Source organism: Cloeon dipterum, chromosome X, assembly GCF_949628265.1.
Source record: "Cloeon dipterum chromosome X, ieCloDipt1.1, whole genome shotgun sequence".
Classification (NCBI taxonomy): Eukaryota; Metazoa; Arthropoda; class Insecta; order Ephemeroptera; family Baetidae; genus Cloeon; species Cloeon dipterum.
The window spans coordinates 26,429,950-26,439,295 of record NC_088790.1 but is presented as its reverse complement, the minus strand read 5'-3'; the positions used below and the strand labels follow the sequence as shown (position 1 = coordinate 26,439,295).

The 9,346-nt window shown below is 36.6% G+C and overlaps 1 protein-coding gene across 1 annotated transcript; it reads left to right on the top strand.

The window, feature by feature from the left end:
- The first annotated feature begins 3,205 nt into the window (after window positions 1-3,205).
- On the top strand, window positions 3,206-8,848 carry LOC135946500 (serine protease 53-like). The gene is made up of 16 exons (XM_065494728.1): window positions 3,206-3,351; window positions 3,449-3,607; window positions 3,661-3,741; window positions 3,798-3,961; window positions 4,079-4,217; window positions 4,274-4,492; window positions 4,547-4,687; window positions 4,753-4,838; window positions 4,896-5,069; window positions 5,566-5,704; window positions 5,815-6,033; window positions 6,083-6,268; window positions 6,331-6,449; window positions 6,503-6,667; window positions 7,922-8,087; window positions 8,148-8,848. Exons 1-16 carry the CDS (start codon window positions 3,243-3,245, stop codon window positions 8,369-8,371), a joined length of 2,490 nt encoding a protein of 829 aa, XP_065350800.1. The 5' UTR covers window positions 3,206-3,242; the 3' UTR covers window positions 8,372-8,848.
- The last annotated feature ends 498 nt before the right edge of the window (window positions 8,849-9,346 follow it).

Genomic DNA, 9,346 nt, shown 5'->3' with positions numbered 1-9,346 from the left:
GGGACTGTCAAATAAGCACGAATCATGCAATTTTAAGCTAAATAAACTACACTTAAACCCGTCTAAAATCGTCTTTAACTGTTTAAGAAAGTCAAAACAGTCTAAAACCCGTCTAAACCTGTCTAAAATTGTCTAAAACCATCTGAAGAGTTAAGTTTGGCATGCAAAACATAATTTTTGTATGAAAATTCGAACTGTGATGGGTCAAAACCCAGTGAAACGACACCAAACTTGACAATTTTGGCATTTTTTCGCAATCTGACCCTCAGGGCCATGTCAGGGTAAGAACCTGAGGGTCGGAATTAATCTTTGGTGGTTCAATTTCGATCACCACAGTGCGTTGAAGTAAATAGGAGACGGAGAATTCGATTTTTAATTGACGGGCACATTTTATAATTAAAGGTCATGCTCGGGAGAGTGGATTCGAGTCCGTTTCAAAGCTTCAAACTTTGACTGCCACGAAACTGCCATTCTGAAAATTTATTTAAGTGTGCAAAATTTCATTTTTATTTCAAAAAAATAAAACGGGAAAATCGATTTCTCGGAAAAGTCGCAAAATGTGATCTTGACGACTTTTGACCTACAACCTTTTCAGGGTAGAAAGAGTTATTCAGGGTGAAAAACTAGGTTGGGTTGTGAAAGATTCAGGATGATATCTCAACGCAGTCAAAGGTTGCAGTCCAACTTTGATTCTTACAATTTAATTTTTCTATTTTCTTTGGAATTATGAAAAATCATGGAACGCACCCTTTCCCGGGCCTCAAAATCTGGAATTTCTCCATTTTTTAACGAGTACTTCAATAAAATTTATCAAATAAAATCACTGCAAATTTTCAATGTCATAAAATACCGTCCAAACCGACTATTATTTTCTAACAAAACCGCTCGATTTAACTAAAAACTACCATAGTGATTATCCTTTTCAATTAATCGTCAATCTAAATTTATCTGTAATTTAGCTCTAAAAATACAAATGTATAAGTTTAACATGAATTTGTATGAAATAAAAAAAAAACGCGAAGGAGACAATGAAAAATAAATCCGTCTAATTTGCTCTTACTTAGAAACAATCTAAAAATAGTATTCTAATTTGGCATTCGTCTAAAATTCACAGCCCTCTGAATTAATCCCTGATGCTCTTGTAGCAGGTGTAAGATAAATTTTCTAATAATGGAATGGATAGGTAATTAAGTTGATTATAATAAATCGACGGAAAACCAATAGTAAACTAAACTCAATAATTATTATGTGCAACGATAAATTATCCTTGGCGATCAGGGATATAAAAAAAGAGCTTTGTCAGCGAATACATCTCCATAAAATAGTTGTTATCAGACACCTTTCTAGTTAATGCAATGATAAATTATCCTATTATCCTTGGCGGCCATTGAAGATAATGTTTTTGAAAATTACGCAACCAAAAAGAGAAAAACGTAATTGATTTTCAGAGACATAGTGATTTTTTTTGCCAAATTTTTCAATTCGAAAAAATGCACAACTGGTTTTAAGCGCAAAAAACACCAGTTTTGGGATTTTCCAAATAAAACCAACCCTGAAAAGGTCGCATTTCGTGCCAAAAGAGTTTTAGATTTTGGATGATATCCTCGCGCCCCAACTCAATTTTAGATGGGAATCAACAACAATTTTTTTATCAAATTTTAATTTATTCTGACTTTTAGTATGGTAGTACACACACAGATCTTCTCACATGAATTCTATCCCATTGCAAAACACAAACACAAAAAGGTAAAAGAAATACAAAAATGAATACACATATTATATTACATCATAAATTTTTAGCACAGGAGAAATACTCGTCTGCATGATAAAATTTCGCTTATATATTCTTTCATGGTACTTAGCAAATTCTTTGAATCGGGGTTCGAGCCGCAGAACATTATTATACAAATCTGCCGCACAAGCAAGCGGGTTTTGCTTCGAAACTAGCGATGTCTGGACCGGAATGAACAACTCTTCTGGCTTTCCCCGGCGTGTTATGAACGTGAACGTCTGTTGTTTTATTTTAAGAATCGATCTCCAGGATACTTTTTGATAAATTTGCACGACTCGTACACATACAGTAAATGGAGAAAAAGGAAGCAAATTGTATTTTGAAAATGGCGGTCTATTTAATTTAATTAAGTTAATATCAATTTTTGATGTAACATTGTTAAATTTGAGGCCTGAAAAGGGTAATGGGGACAAATCGCGAGGTGTCAAATGTATTTTTTATTTTTCAAATATTGCCACTTCCAAATCTCGGGTTCTAACAGTCAAAATTGCAAAATGTGCACGCCATTCGACTCGTTTCGACCTCCCCTGACGAACTGAAAGGTTTTCGGAGAGGTCCAACCCCCATTCGGTTCTCCAACAGTAAAATTTTCAGTTTTAAAATATTTAATTCAATGAAGTTTTTGTTTAAAAATATTTTCAGTTCAGCCAATGTGGACGAATTGCTCGCCCTGTTGATAATCACAACTTTTACATAGACATAAACAAAAATAATGCTATAAAATTTCTCAAAAATTTAGCTATTAATACAAATACATACACGCGATTAGCAGCTAAGTGAAGACCAGCTCCTGAATTGGCTAGATTTGTATCGTTTCCACAAAACAAAAAATCTATCAACGGATATTTTTCTGAATTTCCAATTTATCCAGTTTATATTATTTTTACAAGATTGACGTTCATCTGTCATGTTCTGGGTTCTCCATTAATTTCTACCATCTGAAAAATTAGTCATTTATAATTTTGGTTCATTTTATGAGCATCGCTGTTGGACAAAAGGGTCGGTTTCCTGGCAACGACAGTTTTTCAATGGACTTCCAGGATTCCTTTATTACAGCCTGTTACGCCAATATTATTCGCTCGAACGGTGATATTGTTCCGCAGAAATAACAAAGAATCACCCGGCTGAAAAGAGATGAGGCCGCAGATAAATCAATAAAAAGCAGCTCTGTGTGACATAATAAATGAAGAGCAGTTTTCATTACATTTTAATTGGTATTCTTTCGTTTGATTAATTAGTGCGTCCCTTTGTTGCATGAAAGTTATTTCCAGCTAAGATAAAGAGAACATTTTTAAAAGATGTACTTTTGTAATAAGTAAATATTGAAAGGAAGATTTAACTTAATTAACATGCACTTATTTTTTCCACTTTGGCAACGCTGCCGATTGGTTCAAAGCACTTTAAGAGAAGTTGGAGGCAGCTTCAGTGGCAATCCAGCGTGCCAGGTGAGATGAAGGTTGCTCCGGAGAGTTGCTGCGTTTCAATCATCTTCTTGCTCGCCGCATCTTCACTTTATTTCTGCAATGCACAATCATTGCAACACTCGAAACGCTCACTGCGTAAGTCTTCCTTTATTTTCCTCAATATTCTTTTTTTAAAAATTGATTTTTAACAGAAACAAAGGTTTCTAATTAATTGAAATAAAATTGCCTTTAGAGTTTGAGTTTCCTGGCAATTTGAGCCACAGGGATTGCGGCTTGGAGCGAAACAGCGATGCACGTGCCTGGCTTGCGAAAATCGAAATTTTCGACGAGACCGAGAATACAGTGACACGATGCTACGGCTCCGTCATCTCAAACCGATACATTATCACAGGTAATAGATACCAATTTTGATTTAAATTATTATTTTAACCGCGTTCCTGGAAGCGTCTGATGCTGGTTGCGTTGAAGGAGAAGCAATCGCGTCCCAAGTGTCAGTGTCGTTCGCAAAATCTGGATTTCGGAGCGGTTTGGCAGAAAAATATAGCTCTTCGTGTTGAATACTTATAATTTTTTTTTGTCAGTCGTAAAGCCTTCACGATTGATTGTCGAGCCGCAAAACCCGTTGGCTATCCTTGAATTTGAGAGTGACCTTTTGAAGGATGGAGTTGTGCCTATTTGTGTTTGGAACAAACCGATTGCAGGCAACGGATCGCCAGTTCATGAAAATGGAGGAATAATTGCTACAGTAAAATCCTATTTTTTTTATTTATGGAAATAAAATTTACTTAAAAAAATTCCTGAAAAAGGGATCCGTTTAATTTTAGTGAAACTATTTCCTGGATTAAATCATTTATTTTCACAGATTGTCGGTGAAGAAGTTTCAGCAAGCAGAAAGGTAACTGCGGGCAAGTTCAAGGTCGTTTCCAATGAAGATTGTGGGAAAGCAATAAATCATGGATCGTTTTATTTCAAATCAAACGATCTATGTCTCATGTATCAGGGTAAATACATTTTCACAAATCCTCAATTCTAATTTACATCTAATGTTTTTTTGCAGAGGGTTTGAGCAGAGTGTGCCTCAAAGGCTGGGGCGCGCCGATGCAGTTCAAAATCGGCGCCCGCTGGTTTCTCAGAGGCGTCAACACCAACTTTTTCAACACCGAAGACAAATCTGCCGAATGCAGGTTTTTCAGGATTTACAAATTCACGGATGTTGCTCGGAAGATTAAATTCATTACTGAAAACACCGATATTAAGTTGAGGGAATTAGCAACAGGTAAAAATTAATAAAACTCTGTAATATATTAATCTAATTTTCTATTTTTTCAAGACTTCTATTTCCCAAGCAATTTGAACCACGAAGATTGCGGTCGAGTGCAAAATAATAACGACCGCGCTTGGCAAGTGAAGGTGTCTGTTGATTACTTCGTTTGTTACGGATCAGTCATTTCAAAATACCATGTCGTCACTGGTAATAATTGTTTCTTTGATATTCTATAAATAAATTAAACGTGAAAATATTTTACTCCTCTGAAGCTGCGTATTGCGTGAATGGAAAAGATCCATCTGATGTAATAGTCACCTTTGCGAAAAACCGCTTTCAAATTCAGGAAAGTTTAAGAGTAAGTTATTTGCTATTATTATTCTAAAATTATCAGCATTAAATTAAAAATTTTCAGCCATCCGAGATCGTCGTGCACCCAGAATATGATTCAGAGAGGCTTCAAGCCAACTTAGCCATCTTGAAATTTGACAGAAACCTTTTGGAAGGTGGCGTTTTGCCTATTTGCCTGTGGAATAAGCCGATTGAGGCAAATGGATCTCTTATCACTGATAATCAAGGAATTGCAAGCGTGAGAATTCAAACATTTGTTAAATTTTGCTTGTTAATTTTTCCTTTCAGGATTTAAAGGGCGTCTTTGCCGAGATTTAATTCGTGTCCACAAATCGATTCCCGCGCGAGGTTAGAATTTGGTTAGGCGACCAACTTTTCCGACCGGAAGTTCCCCGTGACTTGTGAAAACACGATAATGTTTTAGGCGCCCAAATAGTACGTACCTGCGTACTTCGCTCTGATTGGTCGAGCCTGTCGCATGCGTCGAATTTAAGTAGCTCGGATTTGACGCATGCGCCGGACTCGACCAATCAGAGCGAGGTACATATGTTTGTACTGATTGGGCGCCAAAAACACATAGTTACACACGACACGCTGAACTGCCGGCCGGAAAAGTTGATTCCCAAACCTAATTCGAACCTCAGGAATTGATTGGTTGATCATGTACACGAAAATTTCGTCAAAGATGGCCTTTGACTATAAATATATTTAACAAAAAAGAATAATTTTTAAAGGTTGCAGGAGAAGATGGAAATTCGGGTAAAAAAGTTGTTGGCAAATTCAAAGTCTCCTCGACGGCCGATTGCAAAGCAGAAGTAAATCCACAAGCTAGAAAGAACTTCAAGGATCCTGATTTATGCCTTATTTATCAAGGTTAAAAATATAGAATTTGGCCAAAAAATTAAGCATCTTTATTGTTGCTGATAAATATTTAAAAATGAAAAAATTCCCTCGGTATATTTTTAATTTAATATAACTTACAGAGGGAGTTAGCTCAGTTTGTCTCAGAGGCTGGGGCGCACCAATGCAGTTTAAAATCGGCGACCGCTGGTACCTGCGAGGCGTCAACAACGATTACCTTTCAACGCACAAAGAAGTCGAGTGCAGCGTTTTCAGAGTTCTCGGCTTTACTGATGTCGCACGGCACATCAAATTTTTCGCCGAGAATATCAAAATCACACCGAAACCCTCAATACCACAAAGTAAATTATTTTAAAATATAAAAATCGCATCATACTAATTCCTTCACAGATCACCGCAGCTATCCAAACTGTGGCGTTGTGCACAGCGATCCCGGCATTCAGCTCGCTTTTCGGGGCACGGACGCGAAGCTGCGGGATTTCCCCTGGTCCGCAGCTTTATTCAGAACGAGCACCGCCTCTCCGCCTGAATACACGTGCACCGGATCTTTAATATCAAAGAAATTCATTCTTACTGGTATTTTTAAAATCTTGAACGTTGGCAAACAACACAATTTAATTAAAAAAAAAATTCTAAAGCTGCTCACTGCGTTTACGAGGCACGAGCCTTGTTGCCTCCGCAAGCTCTAATTGTGGCTCTGGGAAAGGAGCAGCTCAATGACGGCTGGACAAGCGACTCTGGCGTTCAGCTGCACTCGGTATATGAATATGAATCATTCCCTCAAGGGTTTTATTTCTGACGTCATTGCAGCTGAGGAAAATAGTTGCGCACGAAGAGTACAATCTTGACGACCACCGCAACGACATTGCCCTTCTCGAACTGAACCGCGATGTCGAGTTTTCGGTCATCATCTCGCCTGTTTGCCTTTGGTTCAAAACGAAGAACGTAGATATTATCCAGGGAAGAAATGGAACTGTGAGTTAAATTTGACACTATAAAAATTAAGTTAAGTTTATGTAGCAAAATATTAATTTTTCAATTTGTTTCAATAGTGAGTTTAATGTATATTTTAACTTTTCAAATAATCACTTAAGTTTAAAATTACAATTCAAATTTAATTAATTACTCTTTTTTAGTTTAAAATTAAAAATAGTGACACACTAACGAAGCTATAAATTTTTTTTAACTGATTTAACATTCTTACGCGAATTTGTTTGTTTATATAGCGATCAAGTCTGTCAATATTTAATTTAAATTAACCTTCACGGTTTGTTTTAAAGTTATATTAATTTTATCACTCTCTGTTGAGAATTATAATGATAAACAAGCCCCATTTTTCATCATTCATAATGCATTCCTCAAGTGAAGAATTCCTTAGAAAATAATTTTGTTGCCTAAAAAATTTGTTGATTCTCTAGCACAGTTTGGTAAAAGGGTTTAATAGTAGAAACCAATGATCCAGTGAAACTCTTTGCCTTAAAAAGCTAGAGAGGATAAAATAAACCTTGAAATAAATAAACCCCTTGAAATTATGGTATACGTCATGATGACGTAGCAGCGAGGCCGGTTGCATACATACCCCAACCGTGCTCATGTTTCCCTTAAAGTGTTCTAGAATAATTCATTTATCAGCGTCCCATTCAGCGTCTTGATTTTATAATATGTAGAAAACCTCCATTTATAAGTTTAATGCAAAGATCAAAACTTTAGTAGACATATGAATTAAGTAGAGTTAAAATAAAATTTGCTATTAAAGAGGACTAGCTCCCATCTAGCAATGACCTGTACAGCCTATTGCCATGTGTAGTCTCGGGTAGATGGGGGCGCATTGCTATCCAAGGTTTCTTTGGAGGAAAGTCCCCGGATCAAGGTCAGAGAGTCTCATGGCTCAAGGTCATCGACCCGTGACATCGCTAGGCTATGGAGTGGAAGGGGTCAAACCTGGATCTGCAGCTTGGTGGTCGCGTGGTGCTTGTCAAAGCAAAGTCATGCAATGGGCCCGTGCAGGGCTTACTTAACGGGGCTTATCACCCTTCATCTGCCTTTTTGTTTCACGTTTCAGCATTTAATGTAGAATAAATTTGATGATAAATTTTGATTTGTTTTTATAGTATTTTTGCTTCAAGATGTTACTTTCTCACCAATTAAAAATTACACTCCTGACAAATAATGAGTTTTGAGGAGTTTATCAAAACGCTCTGTTCCAATCTAATATATTTACAACAAAAGATTGCAGGTTGGGGCCTTGTTGCGGACTATGATACAGGAAATATTCTCCAAAAGTTGGAATTGCCAATTTTCTCCATAGATGAATGCAGTTCGATCCATGGAAAGGAGTCTTACTATGCCAGAAAATTGCAGCAGTCACCCTCGTTCTGCGCTGGATATTTATTTAGTAATGATTTTTTTATCAAAATCAATGTGTGCAGCTAACTAAGAATAAAATTAATTTCAGAAAACACAAATCCTTGCAACGGAGATAGCGGATCTGCATTAGTGCTGCAGGAGGAAAATGTCTTTTTCGTGAGGGGCATAGTCAGCGAAACAATCGCGAGAAACGTCTACGGAGCCAAGTTTTGCGACCCTGAATTTCCTGCCGTTTTCACAGATGTTGCAGGATTCAGGGAGTGGATTTTGGAGAAAGCTGGAAGTGAAATCAGTTTTGATTATTCGCCTTGATTATTAATACGTTCGCAAAATGTGAATAAGACAAATGCTCAAATAATGTTGCCATATATTTATGTTTTTCTGACGAGTCAAATATGATAATTTGAATTCCGGAAAAATTCCCTTCAAGTACAAACTTGTCGGAATAATGAAATATGAAATGTGCAGGAAGTTAAAGCAATGATGATGATGATGAAGAAGTCCGTTTTAATTGTAATATATGGAGCAATCCATAATGTGTCAACATTTTAACTCAAAAACTAGTGAGAAGGCAAGATTTGAGATTTAAGCATGAAAATAAATAGCAGCGTGTGATCCATGGACCATGATTTGTATTTTGGAGAAGTAACAATTCTTACTATTTTGCTCATCATTTCACTGTTAGCTTCTGAACGGTCGTGGTGGGATGGTTAAGGTATTTATTGAATTTGAATTACGATATAATTGTGCATAAAATATTGTATTAAAAAGTTAAGTTTTTAGCATACATATTCGTGTTTCATTTAGGTGTGTGTTCAGGAGTCTTTTAAGGGTAATTGTCAATTTTACCGACTTCATTTCTCCATCCTGAATTTTACATATGTTGTTAGGGGTGTTTCATAGTGTGTAACCTGAAATTTTGAGCAAAAAATTCGGGGGCTTTTGTTGGGAAATCGCGATTTTCGAAAACGGAAAATTTCAGATAGTAAATCCGAAATATCGAGGTATCTTCGGTCCAGATTGGAATTTCGATATAGTTTTTTCACCTCCACACGTAACTTTTTCAGTAAAACAAATTTGCCATGGGTCAAAAATTTGTAGGTCAAAGGTCAAGGTCACAAATTCGCGTGCAAAATGTTGAATTAAAAATATCGCAAAATACGCCCCCTCGGATTTTTTTCATGAAAACGTAAAAAATGTAGCCCTGAGTTTGTAGAATCGAATGGTGAAGAGAAATCGATGGAGACTCTAATAGATCGCGAGATATTTTGAATTTAAGGATTCGTG